Consider the following 20309-nt stretch of genomic DNA (forward strand, 5'->3'; position numbering starts at 1 on the left):
AGCGGGGGCGGAGCCCGACCAACTGGCCGCTGGACGGGGCGGGGGAGCGGGAGGGGGAGTGGCGCTCGCGCACTTCCCGGTGGGCTTTGCGCACGGCTGCGCCCCGCCTTGCTCGGGGCCGGGCGGGGAAGATGGCGGCGGGGACTGGTAGTGAGTGCGGGGACGGGCGGGAGCGGCGGCGGGGAGCAAGCGGCGACGGGGCTGTGGCGGGGAGGGGAGTAGGGGAAGGGCCCGAGAAGAACGGAGCGGTTGCCAAGAGCCCTTCCGGGTAGGGGCAAACGGTGCACGGGGGGCGGGCACAGTGGTTCGGGGAGGGGCGGGGCTTCGGGAGGAGGGGCGGGGCCAGCCATCCGGGAGGGGCGGGGCCAGTGGTGGTTGTCCCGGGGTCCCGTCCCGGTGTTCCGGGCGCTGCCCCCGCGCACTCCTGCCCTGTCCCGCAGAGCACAAGCTGCTGAGCGCCGGCCCCACCGAGCCCTGGTCCATCCGCGAGAAGCTCTGCCTGGCCTCCTCCGTCATGCGCAGCGGCGACCAGAATTGGTACGGGAGCACAGAGCGGGGAACCTGAGCGTGTGCGAGGCACCGGGTACCCGGGGCAAAGCGCGGGGCTGTCCCCCCCCGCCTCTGTTCAGAACAAAGATGGTGTGTCAAAGGTGTTAGAGATGTACCTGGACAGGCTTTTTGCTGCCTTCATAACTATTGTGTGAAAGCAGAGGTGTGTTAAAATAAAGAGTGATGAGAGCTGGAGAGAGACTTTGGACTAGGACGTGGAATGACAGGATAAGGGGGAATGGCTTCAAACCAAGAGAGTAAAGGTTCGATTGGAGATTAGGAAGGCATTCTTCCCTGTGAGGATGGTGAGGCCCTGGCACAGGTTGCCCAGAGAAGCTGTGGCTGCCCCATCCCTGGAAGTGTTTAGGGCCAGGTTGGACAGGGCTTGGAGCAACCTGGTCTAGTGGAAGGTGTCCCTGTCCACAGCAGAGGGTTGGAATGAAATGATCTTTTAGGTCCCTTAATGGTCCGACACCATTAGGTGATTCTCTGATTCTGTCTTAATAAATTGGATGAGGTGAGTTGCGGTCAAGAAGGATACTTGGTAGCAGATTCCTGTACACTGAACCTGTAGCTCTCTTTTACTGCCTTTTTCCGCTTACAAAAGTAAGATGTTTGTGGAAGCATAGTCACGTAATCAGAATCTAGAAACTTGCTTTTTCAAAGCAAAGGAGCAAAGGTATTTTTTATTAGGAGCAGGCAAATATTTTCAAGTCTTGTACTTTATACTGTAGTAATTCCCAAATATAGCAGCTCCTTGGTGAGTTTATCGTGTTTAGGGGGTTATTCAATGATGTCGAGACAGCTTGTCAGTTTTTCTCTGAATGGTAGTTGGGGAAGAAAGTGATTGTGACTTGCCATTTCCCTCCTGCAGGGTCTCAGTCAGCAGAGCCATCAAGCCTTTTGCAGAGCCAGGGCGTCCACCTGACTGGTTTTCCCAAAAGGTAAGATACTCATATTTGAATCTTGGAAAAAAATGAGTTCTGCAAAGGGATATATAAAGCCTAAGAGAATGTGTTTTTTGTTTTAAAAACACGTAGCAAAATTAATTTTGAAAAAAAAAATTTATTTAAATCAAATGCTGTTTTTCTGTTTCTGAAATTAAACTTGAGCTCGCAGTCCAGTTGGATAAAGTTAAGAAAAAGACATGGATGATCAAAGATATGAAACAGCTTTCCTTGTGAGGGATGGCTAAGTAAGGTGGAACCCTTAACATGAAAAGATGAGTAACAGGAATATACCAGATCTCTGCATAATCAGAAGTGCCATGTTGAGGACGAATAAGGATTAATTGTTCCATGCTTTGTCCAGTAAACAATTAATAAGTAAGTCTGACTAAAGAGATTCTTCACCGGGCATGTGATTTAAGGTGTGGAATTCCTCGCCCTAGGAATTTGTGGATGCCCGTGTATCTTGGTGTGTCCTGCTGTTTGAGCCAGCACCTGGGACTTTAGTCCTGTAAGGGACAGTTGGGGTTGTTATGTTGCTTACTGTGTCTGTTGAGCTTTGGAACTGGCCTTGATGTAATGTTATTTTGTCTTCTTCGATTAAATATTTTGGTTCGTGTTCACAGATGGAATCGTTACAGCTGCAGCTTTTGCTTGCTTTGATTTCTGTATTGTTAGTTGGGAGCATCTGTTCTTTAGCTTTGTTTTTGCTTCCTCACTGTGAGCTACACTAAATTATAGCCTTGAGGGAAACTCTGGAGAAAACTGTGAGATTTGTTCATAAAGCCTTGGGCCTCTGAAGAAGTGGGAGTGAGTGCCCTGTGGGCTTTGTTGATAGGTGTTAGCTCAAGCTGACTCTTTAGTGTCCTCTGACTTCCTTTGTCTCTTCTCAGCACTGTGCATCTCAGTATTCAGAGCTCTTGGAGACCACGGAGACCCCCAAGTGAGTACAAAGTGTGACCCAAGCACAGTCTGCAGCAATCTGGAGGGACTCATCGGTTCTTACAGCAAAGTCCTTGTTACTGTTAACTTCCTTTCTTCCCCAGCCAACTCCTCCCTAAAGGAGCATTCAGGAATGAGAAAATTCAGCTGTGATAGCTTTTGTGGGTGGACAGTGGGATCAGGGTGTGGCAGATGGGGAAGGTAACATATATTTGTCTGGAATAAAACACTACATGTTAGTCTTACTGATCAGAAGCTTTACACATAAGTTTATAATTTAGAGTAGAGGTAGAGAAGACAGTAGGAGCAAAAAGGGGAGATGTTCTGTATTTGTTCCTACTTTGCAGTGGTTTTTTACAGCTTTTTTCTCAATGGTTTCACTACAGCTTTGTGGTCTCAGATATTTATTGCTCTTAATTCCAGGCATTTTGTTTGGGGACTTCACATCAAATTAACTTCAAGGTGGGATGTCTCAAAGTAGTAATTGTTTGTAGTAGTGCTGAATGATCTTCAACACTGGAGGTGAAATGACTTTAGTAGAGTTAGTCAGAAAAAAAATAGATGTTTCTTCATGAGTAGAGAAGAATCTTCTCTGAAGTGGAATGATTGTTTTTTTTCAGGTTGAGAATTTTTTTGTGGACTTGCATCTTCGATCTCTTCCTGAAATCTTTAGCACTAGGTGCACTAGATAAAAATTTCAGAAGAGATTGTGCTGTCCCAGACCATTTCAGGGAATTGGAGGAAGCTGATTTTTTGGTTTTTTGTGCACGAATGTGTCAGGAGTGACAGATAGCAGCCATTTATGAAATGAGAACTGAGTTTTCTGAGTTTTGTATATAACTTTTTTTTTTTCTGTTTATAGGAGAAAACGTGGTGAGAAGGGAGAAGTTGTGGAAACTGTGGAAGATGTTATTGTGCGGAAACTGACTGCAGAAAGGGTTGAGGAATTGAAGAAAATTATTAAAGAAACACAGGAAAAATACAGGTACGTGGCAGAGATGTTAAACTGTGGCACATCTGAGAGCCTTGTCCTGAAAAGATTGTCTAAGTGGGATGGTGATTGGGGTGAAAGTGCTGCTTTGGGTTTCCTGTTCAGTAAGTAAGAGGGTTTTCTGATTACAGGCAACTGAAGAAGGATGCAGAGCTGATCCAGGCCGGACACATGGATAACAGACTGGAGGAGCTGTGCAATGAGATTATGATGTGGGTTATTTAATTATTTCCGTGTTGTGCTTTCTTCTGAAATTGTAGTTCCCTGACACTCTGTCAGGCATCTCTTGTTTTGTGTACTTTGGGTGAAGAGAAATGCAGCAGCCAGGCAGATGCTTTGGCCTCTGAGGGGGGACTCAGCTTAGCTCAGGGGATACCAGCTTGTGTGGAACATCGTTTGGAGTTGCTCGGTAAAGAGCTTGGTGATGTTTTGCAACATCATGCTTGCTGCTCCATTTTGATAATCAGCTGGAAGTGAAATTTCCTGCCTAGTGTGTCATTCTCTGGCTCTGCTTCCCTCCTCAGGGAAACTGAGCCCAAATCCACAGGGGCAGTTCAGTGTTGTCCCAGGATAATGGGACGGGGGGGTCAGTAAACTGATTGTGAAAGAGGAACTGAGACACTGTCTAACAGGTTTTGATTCTGTATACAGAAAGAAAAAAATGGAGGAGGAGGAGGCAGAAGTCAAGAGGAAGGCTACAGATGCTGCTTATCAAGGTAAACTGGAGATGAACTGCCTTGCTTTTCCTTGTGTATATTCATAAGAACATCTGGGAAATACTTAAATCTTATTAAGACCTGCAGTAGGAATTCCTTGACCCTAAAGTTGGAGAGAAAGGTTGTATTCTCTTTCCAGCACTATATTTGTAACAGGGCAAAATGCAGAGGCTTCTGAGAAAGGAACAAAATCTGTAGGAAAGGTGTATCTAAGAGGAAGCAGGATTAGCAAGGAGCTCTGTGTTAGAATGTCAGGCTTTGCACCCCTTTAGTCTTCCCTATAGTTTCACTGGTGTCTGAAGATGAGAGACATTTATTCTGAATGTTTAATTCCTTTATAACTCTTGGGGCAGTTAATTCAATTAACCTGTCAGTGGTGGGAGGTAGTGAATACCTAGCTGCTAAAGAAAACTGAAATAGAGGTGCATTACCCAAAGCTGGTATTATTTGGGAACTGAACCTAGTGTGATGCAAGAAATTCCTACAACATAAACTGTTTTCTTAAGATTCTTCAGGATAAAGTCAGAGGCAACTCTCAGGGACTGTCCAAGATGGAGTCCTGGTATCTCACTTTAGTTTCTGTTCTCTTCCAGCTCGTCAGGCCATTAAGAATCCTCCGCGACGACTGACGGGTGTGATGGTTCGTTCCCCTGCCGGCTCGACCTCCCCAGGAGGGGAATATGCACTGGGAGATCTGTCCCAGCCTGCTGGGGATGAGGCCAGTCCAGGGGTAAGGATCCTTATCCCAGGTAGGAGGGAAAGACCAGCTTGGAACATGGGGCTCAGCGTCCATCACAGAGAAGGGGCCTGGGGAGAAGCCCTTGCCTTGCTTTGCGGACTTTGGCTGCGGTAGTGCTGCAGTGTGGTTGGTGTACAGTGCTGCTCGGGATCCGTGTCCTCTTCCATGTCTGTGGTGATCCGGTGGCTGGATCGAAGGCCATATAGGGGCGTCAGTGGGTTGGCCAGGCAGTCTGTGAGTGCCTGGGAAGTGGCACTACAGGGCAGGGAAAGGGTGAAAGCACATGCCTGGAGTAGGTGCAGCGAGTGAATGGAGTAGGTGTCTGTGGTGTGCTGGATCAATGCTCTTGGGGGAAGCAGCAAGTGGGGCTGGTCCGTGTGGTGGAGTGTGGCTTTGAACAGTGTGGTTTTTCTCTTTCTCAGGTCACGCCAGGGACATTGCCCAGCACCCCAGTTGCCTCCTTCATTGGAATCCCTGACACCCCTCCAGGCTCTGCTCCCCTGGATGCCCCCATGACCCCAGTCACTGATGATTCACCCCAGAAAAAGATGCTAGGACAAAAAGCAACTCCGCCTCCTTCCCCTCTGCTCTCAGAGCTGCTGAAGAAGGGCAGTCTCTTGCCCACAAGCCCCAGGCTGGTATGGAGCTCTCTGCTCATATATGCAAGCACATAAACAATTTGCTTCAGACTCTCCCACTGAAAAAGGGGGATCTGCAAAGACTTTTTAAAAATGTGCAGTTTTGTGAGAGTCCCAGCGGAAGTGATAGCTGAGAGATATAATTACCCCTGTGAGCCACAGAGGTGGGACCCTTTCCCAGCAGGACTGCAGGGATTGTGCAGCACATAGGACTGGCTGTCTCCCCTCAGTCGTAAGGAGTTGGAGTTGCAGGCTTTGCCAGAGGAAATTGTTCTCCTTAGGGGAGGGAACTTGTTAGTCAGCATCGTTCCCATCAGCCTCCTCGGAGCTGTTCTTGGTGATTACTTTGGGCCCACAGTTCTTTACATCTTGGCAGGAAGTTGCATTTCAAGACCTGTAATGTGTCTTAGCATAAGAGTAGGGAATACTTTAATGGGGTTTATGACCCATATTGAAGCATTTCAGTTTTCTCCTAGTTGTAGACAGTTACTAGAATCACTGTGATGAGAACCTACTTGTGGTGTTAGTGACTCTGGAAGTCTTGGGAGGTGCAGACACTGTTCACAGCTCAGTCTGAAAACAGCAGCCATCAGCCTGCCTGTGGCATGGATTCCCTGTGTTAGTGCTTGTGTGATGGAGTAGCTGTGTTGGCTGTTGACTTTATTTTTGTAGTAATCAGATTTAGTCAGCCTTTTCTATTTGTTAGTTTGGGTAAATGTTCCGTGGGTTCTTTGTTTGCAAAGTGGAGCAGGGAAAGGTAATGGCTGTGGAAGACTGGGTTTTCTTTGTAGGAACAGGACTGCTTTACATCTCTTTCAAGGTCTATCAGAGGTTCATTGTCTGACCTTGATAGAGTTACTTTCCATCTTGATACTTCTGTTTCTCTCAACTCAAAATGAGGGATATTTCCATGCCATCTCAGGGTCTAAAGAGATTCGTGTCTGTAAAGGATTGTGAGGTCCTTGAACAGAGGAACTGAGGTAGAGCAATGATCTTTTTGGCCCGACCTCGAAGGTGGCACTGCAGCTGTGTTGTAGCTGAAGAACAGAAATTAGATGCGGACTCTCATGTTGTGCACTTGTATGAGGGGCCTCAGGCAGGGTGCAGAGTGCAGAAGAAATGCTGAAACAGCAAATGCTGGACCTGTTCATGGAAATGCACATCTGGCAGACAATCACTGATGTGATGGTATCTCCCAAAACTTCAGTTTCGTCCTCCTTTGACAGGTCGGTGAAAACGAAATGGCAGTGGCTTCTGGTCATATGAACAGCTCAGGAGTGCTGCTGGAGGTAGGAAGTGTCCTTCCAGTGCTGCACAGTGGGGAAATGCAGTCAACACCTGGTACTGTCCCTGCATCTCCTGCTGCTTCAGGTAACTCGAGCCTTTCCCTATACAGTTCTCCCTTAAGATGTCCCTTCAGACTGCTCTGTGAATTCTCTTTGCAGAAAGATGAAGGACATCTAGCCTGCTGGGTTTGGGGGCTTCTTTATGAGTTGTATTCCTCTTTCTGTACCCATGTCCCTCTCACCCCTGCTTTTTTAAGTAGACTCTAATCCTTATGGAAAAAAAGAGTGACTGAAACAGTTAGACTTGATTCATTCCTGATCCATGCAATCTGGTTTTCTGGGTTCGACACTGGTTAATAGCCGGCATCTCGTTGTAGAAAGAAAGGGTTTGTTGACAGGGAGCTGAGGAAAAAATGGTCTAGTATCTGATTCTTAATGTGTCAAACTCAGCTCCCTGTGGATCTGGAGAACTTGTGTGCCTTCCCTCTGCTGTAGCTCAGAGGTCTTTTGAGACTTAGACCACAGAGGTATGTTAGCTCCAGAGCGAGTTCCCCAGAGTGAGGGTGAGAGAGACAGTGCAGAACTCTTTGCATTGGGCTTTTTCAGAACAACCTTCCTAAGGTGAGGGTTTTTGTCAGCTCTTGCTGACCAGTGGTTTAATCGCATTGTCTGCAACTGCGGTTTTATGCCATTCATTTATACAGAATTCCATACAAGTAAGCAGCTTTCCTTATCCTCATCTTTTAAGACCTGTTAATTTGGTCCAGACAGTTGAGTAAATTCAGACTGGAAGTTACAGCTAAAATGAGTGGCAACCTTTGATATAAAAGGAATTCTCCAGGAAAGACCTGCAAAGAGATCCCCCTGCTCTCTCCCAGCTCCTGTGATGACTGTCTTGGCTTACCTTGTGTGGCTCTCTCAGCGCTGTTTTTCAGATTTCCCATAATCGTATTGGGATGAGCCTTTGGAAGGGTGACTGTGCATGTGTGGCTTAGTCTGTCCAGCCCTTACAGTGAACAGTGTTCTGTAGCTGCATGATTCTGCCTCAGACTGCACACACAATGGGTTCGGGTGTTTTTGATGCAGGTTCTCTGTACAACTTTTGGGACTGTTTATAGGTATCTCTCAGTGTCTTTTCCCAGAAGAAGCCACCAGACAGTGAAGAACCCAGTGGTGGCTTTGTGGACTTCAGTGGTGGCTGCTTCTTGCTCATGTGCTTTTCCCTTCTACTCTCTGTTAGGTGCTCCTACGCTTTCCCGGCTTTTAGAAGCTGGTCCTGCACAGTTCACCTCACCTCTTGCTTCCTTCTCCGCTGTTGCCAGCGAACCTCCAGCTAAGCTCCTGCCACCCCCCGTAGAGCCTGTGTCCCAGGCAACTATTGTCATGATGCCCACGCTGTCAGCACCATCCGTTGTGCCACCAGCTGCAGCTCCAGAAAGCGTAGCCACAGGTGCGTTCCTGAACTACGCACTCGTAGGTCATGCACTGCTGGAAAGCAGAACTTCCCATGGGATCAGCGCCCGGCGAGCTCTCAGCTGGGCTTTAGCACCTCAGACTTGCCGTCCTGGCCAAAAGGATAGTTATGTCTGGGTTCTGGCGTAAGCAGGTGGTTTTAAACAGGGTTTGCTGGGTGGGGGTGCTGGTGGTTTGCTGGATTGTGGTTCAAGGGTTGGAATCTCACTCATGTGGGAAAGCAAACCCATATTTGTCTTTTATTTATCTAAGCCATGGTGGTGTGGGTGGGCCTGGGATAGTTGCGGTTGGTGCTTGATCTTATCCACTGCAGTGTTTATGTGGGCTGAACTTCTCCGGCTTGGTCTCTGACTGTCCCTCTCATCCTTGTGCAGTGAGCCAGCCAGAAGCTTGTGTTTCCATGGAGGCAGTGTCTGATTCCCACACTGTGACAGTGTCCATGGACAGCAGTGAAATATCCATGATCATTGATTCCATCAAGAAAGAGTGCCTGGGTTCTGGGGCTGGCAGCACTGCAGGGTCTTCTAAAGATCACTGCATGGATGGGAAAGAAGATTTGGATTTGGCTGAGAAAATGGATATTGCAGTGTCCTATACGGGGGAAGAGCTGGACTTTGATACAGTTGGAAATATTATAGCCATCATTGAGGACAAGGTAAGTGGGCAAAGCAGAGTGCCAGTGCCTCTTGCTCCACATTCATTTGGGTCAATCTCAAATAATTGCTGTTCACCAATTTAGTTAGTTTAAACAAGAAAGAAATAGCTATTCCAAAGTGCACATTCTCACCATGGTTTTCCAGATCAATAGGAAATGACCCTATGACACCACTTCTGTCAGTCTGACACTGGTGCTCCTCTTAGCCTGGTGCTCCTCTTCAGAGTGCACAAAGAAATCTCTTTCTTCCTCATGTTGGGTAGGGTTTAGGTCACATCTCTGGCTGACAAGTGAGTGCTGCTCACAGCATCCTTTCCAGGGGTGCCGTATTTCTGAAACTGAAGCTCCACGGGAGGCTCCACAGGGAGTGGTACAAGTCTGACTGCAAAAGGCAGTACAAGTACATGGAGTTTTCGACAGTTGTCTCAGAAATAACATGACCTTTTCATCACCAAATAACATGAACTTTTCTCTAATTCCTCTTTCTGACCTTGGTCTGCACTGCTGTGTGTTTGTTTTGACAATAAAGGTAGACGACCACCCTGAAGTCCTGGATGCAGCAGTTGTTGAAGCTGCTCTATCTTCTTTCTGTGAAGACACTGATGACCCTCAGACCCTTCCTGGCCCGTGGGAACATTCAATTCGTCAGGAGCACGAGAAACAGGCCCAGATACCCCAAGTGTCTGTGACTGTGAAGCAGGAGAGACTGGAGTGTGAGGAGCCAGAGGCAAAGGGAATTCGGGACCTAATGGGCATTGGCGAGTTGGCATCAGAAATAAAGACCGAACTTGCAGAGCAGGAGCAGAGTCAGCTGGGCCCTGAGGAAACTATACCAGCAACAGCAAGAGTGACAGAAACACCAGAGCTTAGAAGTCAAGAGATAGAAGAAGATCAAAGAGCAGGTCTAACATCAGGAGAGACTCCTGAAATCAATATAGAGTCATCCAAGGGAGAAGATGCAGTGCTAAATTCAGTGAAGACAGAGGTATGTGAGCAGAGAGGCTGTCTGGAACTGGTGTGGGGAAAGAAAGGAGCAGTTGTGGCAGGTAGGAGAGAATTTTAGAGGAAGGATGACTGCTGGGCTGAAGGTGACCCTTCAGTGGATGTGACTGACTGTTTTCCTGGAAGTCATGCTGCTGATGTGCTTGATGAGCAGAGCAGCTCTGCTTTAGGCAGTACCTTCGTGTATCTCCCCTTGCCCATGTGCAGAATTGCTGCTGGGAAGGTGCTCAGTGAACCTCATTGCCTTGAGTTAGGTTAGGGTGAGTAGATGTGCCCACACCTTCACTGAAGTAAGCTGACACAAACATCTAGATTTGTGCATTTCTCTTCCCTCCAGACCCCACCTGATGATGATTCATCCCCTCCACAAGTCCCAAATGTGAGTGAAGACTCCTCACAGGCTGATGTTCAGCACAAATTTGAGCTGTCAGGTAACTTAATTCAGCTAGGAAATCTTTTACATGCAACATTATTAGCTGGATAGTTGTCAGTGATATGGTTCAGGTTTTTTGGGGAGGAGGGACAAAAGATACATTAGGAACAGTGGTAATTACTGCAGGACAGTAGGCATTGGTGCAGGAGCTTTTGTAGGGAAGACTGCTTTGGAGAGTCAACCTTTCTGCGTTTCTTTCTTTCACAGAGTCAATGAAGGAGGAGGCTCAAGCCCTGTTTAGGAGTCAGATGAAGGTAATTCTCAGTTACAGTGATCATGAGTTTATTAGCAACATCTCACAGCTGCTGCTGCTGTCTGCTGAAAAGCAAAGCCTGTGTTCAGCTTTCTGTGTTGAGAAGTAAGCAGTCTGCAGTGGGAGCTAAAGGAGAGATAGCTTCAAGCTGTAAAGCTGTGTGTGTATGTCCTTGTGGGTCTGCGGGAGGAGGCAGGGCAGGCCAGAGAGACTGGGATTCCCTGGAAGTGCCCGTACAGTTGTCAGCAGGGTAACAAGAAAATCACTTTGTCGCTGAACCACAGTTGGTTTGGAGGCTCTGAGTTGCTGTTGTAGCTGGCTGTGCTGGCTCATGGACTCTGTGTTTCAGGATGGGCAGGGTGAGGAGGACGATGAGGACGGTGCCAGTGAGGCTGCCAGTTTGGAGGAACCCAAAGAGGAAGATCAGGGTGAGGGATATCTGTCAGAGATGGATAACGAACCCCCTGTGAGTGAGAGCGACGACGGCTTCAGCGTCCACAACGCGCCTCTGCAGTCCCACACGCTCGCCGACTCCATCCCCAGCAGCCCAGCCTCCTCACAGTTGTGAGTGTCAGGGAGTTGTGGAGGGAGTGTAGGAATCTCGTTTTTGTTTTGCTGAGTGGGAATTTGGTGATGATTATTTCTGGTTCTCCTTGCTTACAAGGGCAAGTGTACAGACAGCACCCCAATACCAGCTCCCACTTTTTACTTCTGACTTGGCATGGATTAGCATGGGCATGTCAAAGGCAAAACAAAACGTGAGTTTTCTGCTTTGAGGCACTGTGCAGACTCCTAAAGGAAGTATGTTTTTCTCTCCCCAGCTCAGTGTGCAGTGAGGATCAGGAAGCCATACAGGCCCAGAAGATCTGGAAGAAAGCCATCATGCTAGTTTGGAGAGCAGCAGCTAATCACAGGTGAGTGAGTTTGATGTCTTGACTGAAAGAAGTGACTAATCCTAGACAAGTCTCCACTCTTCCATCTCAGAGGCTTATCTCTATTGGTACCAGGAGATGATGAATCATGCTGTTACAGACAAATAAACAGGAGAGCATGAAACAAATATTTACCAGCAAGGATGGACACTAAGCGAACTCTTTCTCTCTGCAGGTATGCCAATGTCTTCCTGCAGCCTGTAACTGATGATATAGCACCAGGCTACCACAGCATCGTGCAGAGGTGAGTCTCAGCAGCTCTCCATCACTAGAGCTCTGTATGGTTTCTTATTTGTGTAGGAATTTCTGGCAGGAACAATGTAGGTTTTGCCTGCAGTGCAGGTTGGAACACTTGAAATGCATTTTTTTTTTTTTCTGACATGATTCAGTCAGAAGCAGGTTTCCTGAAGAAGTGGGTCTTCAGTAACAGACATGTCTGTACAGAACCTTGACTTGAGTGAAGTACCCTGAGTTACACAGAACATTTTTATCAGTAAGGTGACACATGACTGATCTGTTTTTCCCAGTTTCTGTTGAAGGATAGGATTAACCTCTGAAATCCCTAAAAGCTGTCTTCTTTAATCAGCATTTTTTACAGTCCCAGATAGTGGACTTTTCTGGAAGAATTAGCAGAATCTCCTGCTAGCCCCTGAAACCTCTCCACTAAACACTTCAAGTTCAGTGGCTGCTCTCTAGCTTCTTAGTTTCTTCTTCTGTGATGCCTGGAGAAGGCAGATGCCTCTCCTGAGGCATCACTCAGGCTGTTTTCACCATTCCTGGACAGCTCCTGTCTTCTGACCCAGGCTTTGATACTCAGGAACACAGCCTGTGTGGGGCAGAACCTGTTCAGCTAAATTAAACAGACGCTCTAACTAGACAACGTTACAGACTCAGGGTTGTTTCCAAAAAAGAGGGAAAAGAGTTAAGTGTTCCTGTTGCAATTTCGCTTGCATTTCTTTCATAGGCCAATGGATTTATCTACCATCAAAAAGAACATTGAGAACGGGCTGATACGAACCACAGCTGAGTTCCAGCGTGATATTATGCTGATGTTTCAGAATGCAGTTATGTACAACAGCTCTGACCATGATGTGTACCACATGGCTGTGGAGATGCAGCGAGATGTCCTGGAGCAGATTCAGGTAAAGTACTGAGCTGAGAACAGAGCATCTGCCTTGGTCCACAGATGTAAGACTGTAGTTTCACTCCCCATGTATTTGAATGCAGGAGTCCTGTCTTTCCCTGCATCTCTCTTGTGCTTGCTCAGGTGTTTGAGAAACTAGATTGTGGGCGAGTTAAAAGTAATGCAGCAAAATTTTTTATAGGTTCAACCCAGACCAATTTCAAATGTAATTTCCTTCAGGGAAATGCTTAGGCCAGCAAGAACTGGGGTGTGGTTCAGGAACAGAAACAAGCAACAAAACAGTGAATGACAGGGGACGCGACTGCTTCTTTGGGTGGCTGTGCTGGTTTATGTTGATATAAAGTGTACATGAAACTGTCTCGTGAATTTATGCCATTTAAAATGTCCTGTGAAGCAGAACGTCCCAACTGGCAGGACTAACAGAGTTTGAACTGAGGTTTTGTACTTCCTCGGGATTTGTGGCTTCTGAGGTAAATAGGGGAACTTATTTTGAGCAGCAGAAAAGGAACTGAAACTGCCTCTGACCCAATCATTCCCGGCCTGTGGTCTGTGATAGTTAACTGACACGCACTTACTGAGCTTGTTTTGCCTGGCAATCTTAACAGAGTGTGGTTTTCTTGCAGCAATTTCTGGCCACACAACTGATGATGCAAACATCAGAGTCGGGGATCAGTGCAAAGAGCCTGCGGGGGCGAGACTCCACTCGCAAGCAAGATGCTTCAGAGAAGGTGAGAATGCTGCACCCTCTGGAAGGGCACTTGGGATCTTCTGAAGAATCCCAAGATAGTGCATGAAGTTCTCACATGAGAGAGGCAGAATGTTTTTTGAGATTGCAGTAGTTCCAGCATCTTCATGTGAACAAATTTTCTTCAAATGTGTCCATTGATTAGATTTCAGTTCTGGACCTGTACAGCATTCAAGAGGCAGGTCTCATGAGTTTCTTCTGTAATCCCAATAGTTCTATCACTATTTAAAAACAGGTGATAAAAACTGTAGGGAAATGAAGAGAGTATTGGTAGAGGTGTGATATGGCAGGAAGGTGAAGGGAATTGCCATGTCCTTCACTTTCTAGTCAGGTTTTTGGAGAGAGAGAATCAGTCGACTCTGGTTTGCTGTGTAAAACACACCGGAGAACCTCTGAATTCCACACTGATCTAAGCAGTGAAGGTTTGTTTGGTTTTTTTCTTCTGTAAAGACATCCAAACATGATGAAGTGGTCTCAGGTGCTCTCAGCTGGTGCACACAACACTGTGACAGCAGGGACTGCCTGCTTAGTTCTAGCGGCAACTGCACCTTGCAGAAATTGTTTGGTAGACCAGGCCTTGCCACGGCTGAGAAGGGAACATCCCTTTCCTAGCATTCTGACTCTTGCAGTATCCCTCTTTTTGTCTGTTTTTATGCTCCTGCTGCATAAGACTGATGCTGTGCAGGAAGGGGAGTGGGGCACATGTTTCTCTATGCTCGTGTGTGGGCTCAGTGCTTCTATGTGGTGTGTGCATTTCCGTAGCTGATGCCTGATAAGTCCTTCTGTTTGGCCTTTTAACAGGACAGTGTCCCAATGGGCTCTCCTGCCTTCCTTCTCTCTCTCTTTGTAAGTATTGAAAGGCTCCAGCAGGTTCTGCTGGCAGGTGCTCTGCTCCTTGTCTGGGTGATCACTGCACTGTCACAGCATCCTTAGCACTGCAAGGGGTGTGTTTGACTTGGGGGCTGCACCACTGTGATCCTTAGAGAAGAAACATCTCAGTCCCTTATTCTCAGTGTGGGTGAGCGGGAGGGGCTTCAGTCTATTCTTTTGGTTCCAAGAGTTTTCGTTTTGTCATCTGCTTTTGCTTTTTTCCCACAACTTCTCTCCTGCTTTCTTTCCATGTAAGTGGGAAGACAAACCAAGTGGTGCAGACCTGTATTTCCTACATCTCTCATGTTTATACAGCTGCCCCTTCCACACGTCGGAGGCAGTACAACAGGTCTTGGGAGAGTGAGGAGTCAGCTGTGTACTCCTTTATCATTCCTGGTCCAGAAAGTAAATAAGACACTCTGCAAAAATACCTTGCTCTGTGCCTGTGGTGATCCAGAAGTGTTTGGAAAAATATTCCCTCTGGGAAACCCCAAGTCTCTGAGTTGTGGGGAGGAGAGAGGAGAGGAAGTTGGAGAGTTGTTCTTATGTCTCACGTGTATCTAAAGACAGAGGAGTACTCCAGGAGAGTCAGCATGTCAGCCAGAGAGAGAGGGCAGCGCATCAAAGGAAGCTCTCAGCTCGCCTTCTGCTCATGGAAAGGAGTTATGCCAAGAAACTAGGGAGCTAGTGCCAGGGTCACTCAACTGGAGGAGCACTTGCCATAGGGATCAGCAGCTGATAAGGTAGGTTAGTAAGCAGTTTCCTCTTCCCACCTTAAGCTAGAATCTGCCATTTAGGAGAAAGCCTGTGCTGTCCAGGCTCCAAAAGCATCTATCTGGGCAAGAGTCATGTTGCCTCTCTGCCCTGGCTCCAGCAGTGCACACATGCTGCTAAGCCCAGCACCCTGCTGTGTCCAGAGCAATCTTTAGGTAGGTCTGCAGGCAGGCCTCTCCAGGCCGCCTTAGGGACAGCTTCCCTTTCTCCTGATTGGAAGGCAAGAAAAGTTGTTGCCAGATGCAGAATTCCCTCCCTCCCCCTGTGCTGGAGAGAGCAGAGCGCTTGTGTCGGGTTGTGTAACTGTGTTTGTTTGCCTTGTGAGCAGGACGGAGGCACCAGAGGGCGGCGCTGCGCCATCGAGGCAGACCTGAAGATGAAGAAATGATGCTACAGCAACACAGAGAATCCCAGCTGAATCCCAGCACTTGGCAGCTGGAGCTGGAGTGCAAGCAGGCTGCTCTTAACAGCTGTTGGAGGAGGAAGAAAAGCTGCAGGTCCATTGCTGGGACCTGGTTCACCTTCTTCACTTGCCCCTCTGGAAAGCACTGTCTCGTTGGAATATGTATCCCAAAGAAACTTCCCCAGAGGGGAAGACTAGCCCCCCTGCCTGTTTTAAGGCAGTTGTCTTGGGCTTCATCAGTGTTCTGGTGTTAGCTAGCAACTGGTGGCTCGTATGTACTGTATTGTGAAGTGTACAGATTTTTACTAGTGATGTGTAAATGTGATGTATATTAAAATCTGGGAACAAACCGGTGTGCAGTGTACTGAGCATCACAGCTCTGCAGGGAGCAACCCTGTGGAACAAGCCTGTGTACCCGCCTTGAATATCTGCAGCTGTAATTCTCTTCCAGTTGTCCGTAAACCAACACACACATGGCAGAGCTTTGGCCTTACAGACTATCCATTAATCAATGTTCCATAATGCTTGGATGGAGAGGAAGATTCTCCGCATGAGTGAGTGAGGATACGGCACCACTGTGATGATACAGGAAATCTAACCATGAGAAGTTAAATAACACAGTCTTGTTGGAGCTTCCCTTAGGAGAAAACGCAATGAAAAGTACTGTACGTTCTTTCCCCGGAGATCTGTGAAGGCTACACTAGTGAAAGTCTGTGATCCCAGCAGCTGCAGGCAGGATTGCCAGTACCTGGTTTCACATCTGAGTTTATGCAGTTTATACTGGAAATTACAGTCCTTTTCCTAAGCAACATGGAGGTTGAAGTTCTCTGTGAGAATTTCCAAGTTGCCACCTTCTTTTCTGCTCATACAACCTGTGAGAGGAAACTTGAGTGTTTTCTGCCCCCCCAACCTTCCATGGGGAAAAAAACCCCACGAACAAAATAGTATCATCCTTGATGCTTTGCAGCAGCTGGGAGTGTTATACACTCTGCAGCATGTACAGGGTGCAGCTTTCTGTTACACAGGTTTCAGGAAACTGAGTCACTGGGATTAAGACCAGAGGCATTGTTACCTGGCCTAGTAAGAGCTCTTTATTTTCACAAGTTTATTGTTGAAGTTGGCTGTGCCTGCTGTTTTGAGTTCCGTGTATCAGTGAGGTGTATTTTCACCAAGAACGATGTGGAAATGCTGAAAATCGTTTGGTTTGGTTACTGGTTAATTGTCCTTCCTACCCTTGGTTTCTTCTCTTAAACAGGTATTTTTCTCTCAGCCTTTTCCCTTGTCCCATGACCTTTTAATAGTCTAAGAGCTTTAAAACTCTTAAGATATGATTTTCTCTACAGAGCCCCATTGCTTCTTTCCCAGTTCATCATCTCATGCTCTGACTACTAATTCTGTTCTTCCTAATACTTTGTTCTAATCTGTCTGGTACAGAGCTGATGTTTTACTGTGCTTTATCTCCCAACACCCACCCTTTTACAGACAGATAAAACAATCACCCCTTTCTGGTTTTCTTCTTAAATTTAAATGACAGGTTACACAGCGTAGGATTGGTCACGTTATATTTAAGCTTCTTTAAGACTCACAGGTGAATCCCAATGGGTTCTAAGGTTTACCCACTCCCTTAAATTGTTCTAAAACCTCCCCTGTTGGCATTTTAATTAGAAACCATCTCTCAGACCCATCCCAAGAGAAGGTCTCATGTGATCTCCTCTGTGGCACTGCTGATAATGATGATTAATTTGGTTTTTCCAACTGGCCCTATTTTCCACTGAGATGTTTGGCACTGATCATGCGTCATCGCCACTGATCATCTGTCAGTTCTCTGCTTCTGATGTTTTTGATGGGGTTTGTTGTTTTTATTTGCTTTTATGTCTTTAGCAAATTGTTCTGTTTTTCCTTTTTTTTTTTTTTTTGCCTACTTTATGTGGATTCTAGATTTCATTTATTAGAGTTCAGGCTTTTATCATTTTTCTTGTTTTGACATGTAAGTTCTTTTTAAAGACTGCCTTCTTGATTTCTAAAAGCTTTTTCTCAAATCAGCAAGGGTTGCACAGTGTCTGATCTCTGCAAAGCGAACTAAAACTTTCCAATTTGAGAAAGGTTCCTTGCTGGTGACTTATGTGGCCAACATTATTAAGAACTGTCAGGCAGTTCTTAATTAAAATTTGAAGTCTGTATCATTTGGTCCAGAATTGGTGTGGAGCTGAGCAGCCTGGGATTATTTCCCTCATCATGTCATGCACTAAAGCCCCTGTTCTGCTTTCTGGCATCTTGAGTCTTCCTAGGTTTGGGAAAACTGAACATAAGGCTGAAGATCTCTTTAATCAATGCTTATGCCCAAGTTCCCTGGGCTTTCTGGTTTTAAACCCTCTCAACTGGAGTACAGAAAGATGATCACAAGGGATCAGATTACCCTGGGTAAGGGTTTTCTGTTCCTCAGCTGAGCTGCAGTGGCTGGTTCTGTGTGTGCCCAGCTCTGCTGAGGGTGCAGGACAGTGCTTTAGGCACAGGGTTCCTCTTCAGATGAAATCTCAGTTTGCCCAACTCCTTGCCCAACACCAACTCTGGAAGCTGAGAGCAGGTAATGTTATCTCTTACCTCATCAAATTTCTTCTGCTTCCACTGAAGTTAACTTCGAAAGAGTCCTTTTGGAAGGACAGGCTTTCAGATCCTAACTCTGCTGGCAAGTTCAGGAAATAAGCAAACCAGTTTTCTCATCCCCAAACCCAGTGGATTCTTTATTTCTCTCAATTATGCACCATAAGCTGTACTTGGACCTGTGCTAGCAGTCCTGAGAGTGCAAAAGGCAGTCAGTGAGAAATGTTCTTGTTCAAAACTCTGAAAAAATTAGGTTGTACATAATTAACTGAAAACTCTAAAGACACTGTTAATTAATGTATAGAATTCTCCATAGGTGGAGCATCCACGCAGCTCCATTCAGGGGCAAGATACAGATTTTCTAACATCACTTACTGTTACTGTGACTCTGCAAGCAATTCCCCAGGCTTAGAGAAATCTTAGTGGACTACTGCAGTAGAAGATACTTAGGCATGGACTAATGAACAGAGATGAAATTAATGGTTTCTTCCTTCTTAAGAGATTGCTAATTTTTATTTTCTGAAATATGTAGAACTGTCCTCTGTCAGTGTGTATCTGTGCAGGGTTATAATTCTTCTGACTCAGGTAGATCACACCTGTCACTTTAAAAACAAAGTGTCTGTAAGCTTTGTAATAAGTTATTTCCAGTATAAAAGGTTCTCAGGGGGCAGCAAAGGGAATTTCAGCGAGTTGTCCTTGGAGTCACAAGTTGTTCACAACACTCAGCAGCTGAAGAGCCCCATCAGGATTCAGATTGACCTTACTGGTGCCTTCAGCACCTTAAACATGGAGCATCCAGCAAAGCCACGTGCTTCTAGCCAGCTCAGCAAGCCCTGAGCACAGTGACCCACCAACCCCTGGGCAGGGGAAGGGCACAGCAAAAGCACCAGAAAACCTGTAATGCAGTTGCTCTGAAGCAGCAGTTTGTGTTGCAGAGCTGCAGCCCTGCCACATGCTGTGTGTAGGGCTCAGGTATAGACTGAGCAGGTATAGACTGCTCACCTCAGAGTCCTTCCTGTGCTGGGGCTCTCAGAGTGTGTCACGAAACAAGCTGGGCTTGGCAGTTCTGGATCTGGGTACAAATAAATTGCTTTCTCTTTTTATTGTTTGCAGATGGGCCAATCCTGGGAGTCACAGAATAGTGGCTTCCAGCCTCTTCCCAACTGGGATTCAAGCTTGGATCTGGACACAAGGAGCTGGAGAAATACTGAAGACATGGCTGTGGGGAACATAGAGGAGAGCACCCAAGAGGCAGACTGTGAGCTGAAGTTGAGTGAGCCTCTCTGGGAGAATGATAGTGAAGATTACCAAGAGTCAGAGAAGCCATATGAAAGCAACAATCTTCTTCAGTTCCTTTTCGAGGTAGGGCTGTTTGGATGACAGGAAGGTGGGCAGCATAGTTCAGACCCTCCTGAAACATCGGGGTTTTTCAGGGCCTCCACCATCCCTACACACAGAAACAATCTGGGGGCACAGCAGATGCCCTGGGTTCACTCGCTCCCTGGCCCAAGCCCAGCCCTTCCTCCCATTTGGATCTGGCACTGCAACAAGGGAGCTGTTTTGCCAAAACACAGCTCACCCTAAAGCACAGAAATGTCAGTGAACTGACACGGTAATAATAACATAGGGCTTCATCAGAAGCTTTGCAAGGATTCCTAAAAATGGAAAGGCGTTCATGAGTGAATGCAAAAATAGCATCTGTGCTGTTTATTTCTTCTCCACTTTACCTTCACAATTTGAAGTAATAAATCACTGTGTTGCAGGTAACCCAGATGCTGGAATCTCTCTGCACTGGCAGCACAGAGTCATCACAGACTCAGTGGGATTATTGTGGCTTAGGGAAGCAGAGTGATGGGGAAGATGTGAGGTGCCAGGAAAAGACCACAGGAACAGCAGTCTTGGGAGCAGAGAGAAGTCAACTACACATTCTGACAGAAGATGAGACAGAACACTTCTTGGGAAGAGGGGTAGGGTAGTGGTGGTCCTAAAAGAGCCTTTGGTCCTGGATGAGAGACAAGAGACAGTGAAGGAAACTAGCTCTAGAAGAGATGGGGGAGTCCCAGGGAGGCAGGGACACACAGGAGGAGACAGCAGGGAGGGGAACACAGGAGAAATATAGGAGGGAAGGGTGTTTTTTATGTATGGCTGTGTATCTTTATAAACAGGAAGCTTTTTACAGATCAAACCCTCAGATGTGAGTTGGAGGAATTGCTCCT

The 20309-nt window shown here is 46.8% G+C and overlaps 1 protein-coding gene across 4 annotated transcripts; it reads left to right on the forward strand.

Annotated features, from left to right (window-relative positions):
* The first annotated feature begins 43 nt into the window (after positions 1-43).
* On the forward strand, positions 44-20072 carry BRD8 (bromodomain containing 8). Of its 4 annotated transcripts, none has more exons than XR_007905545.1 (23): positions 44-150; positions 441-537; positions 1424-1493; positions 2390-2439; positions 3301-3423; positions 3561-3641; positions 4081-4145; positions 4739-4875; positions 5307-5522; positions 6749-6893; positions 8049-8258; positions 8656-8936; positions 9466-9921; positions 10276-10369; positions 10579-10625; positions 10974-11188; positions 11446-11538; positions 11732-11800; positions 12521-12698; positions 13324-13428; positions 14247-14291; positions 14882-15062; positions 15418-15835. XR_007905545.1 is itself a non-coding variant. In XM_051793549.1 (23 exons), exons 1-23 carry the CDS (start codon positions 132-134, stop codon positions 20067-20069), a joined length of 3258 nt encoding a protein of 1085 aa, XP_051649509.1. In that variant the 5' UTR covers positions 44-131; the 3' UTR covers positions 20070-20072. The 4 variants fall into 4 exon arrangements, 2 of the variants coding, with proteins under 2 accessions (XP_051649509.1, XP_051649511.1); XR_007905543.1 differs by having other exon boundaries at positions 14882-15058; XM_051793549.1 differs by lacking the exons at positions 14882-15062; positions 15418-15835 and adding exons at positions 19207-19455; positions 19857-20072.
* The last annotated feature ends 237 nt before the right edge of the window (positions 20073-20309 follow it).

Source organism: Manacus candei, unplaced genomic scaffold (assembly GCF_025592945.1).
Source record: "Manacus candei isolate 608988 ecotype Guabito, Panama unplaced genomic scaffold, ASM2559294v1 h1tg000037l, whole genome shotgun sequence".
NCBI lineage: Eukaryota > Metazoa > Chordata > Aves > Passeriformes > Pipridae > Manacus > Manacus candei.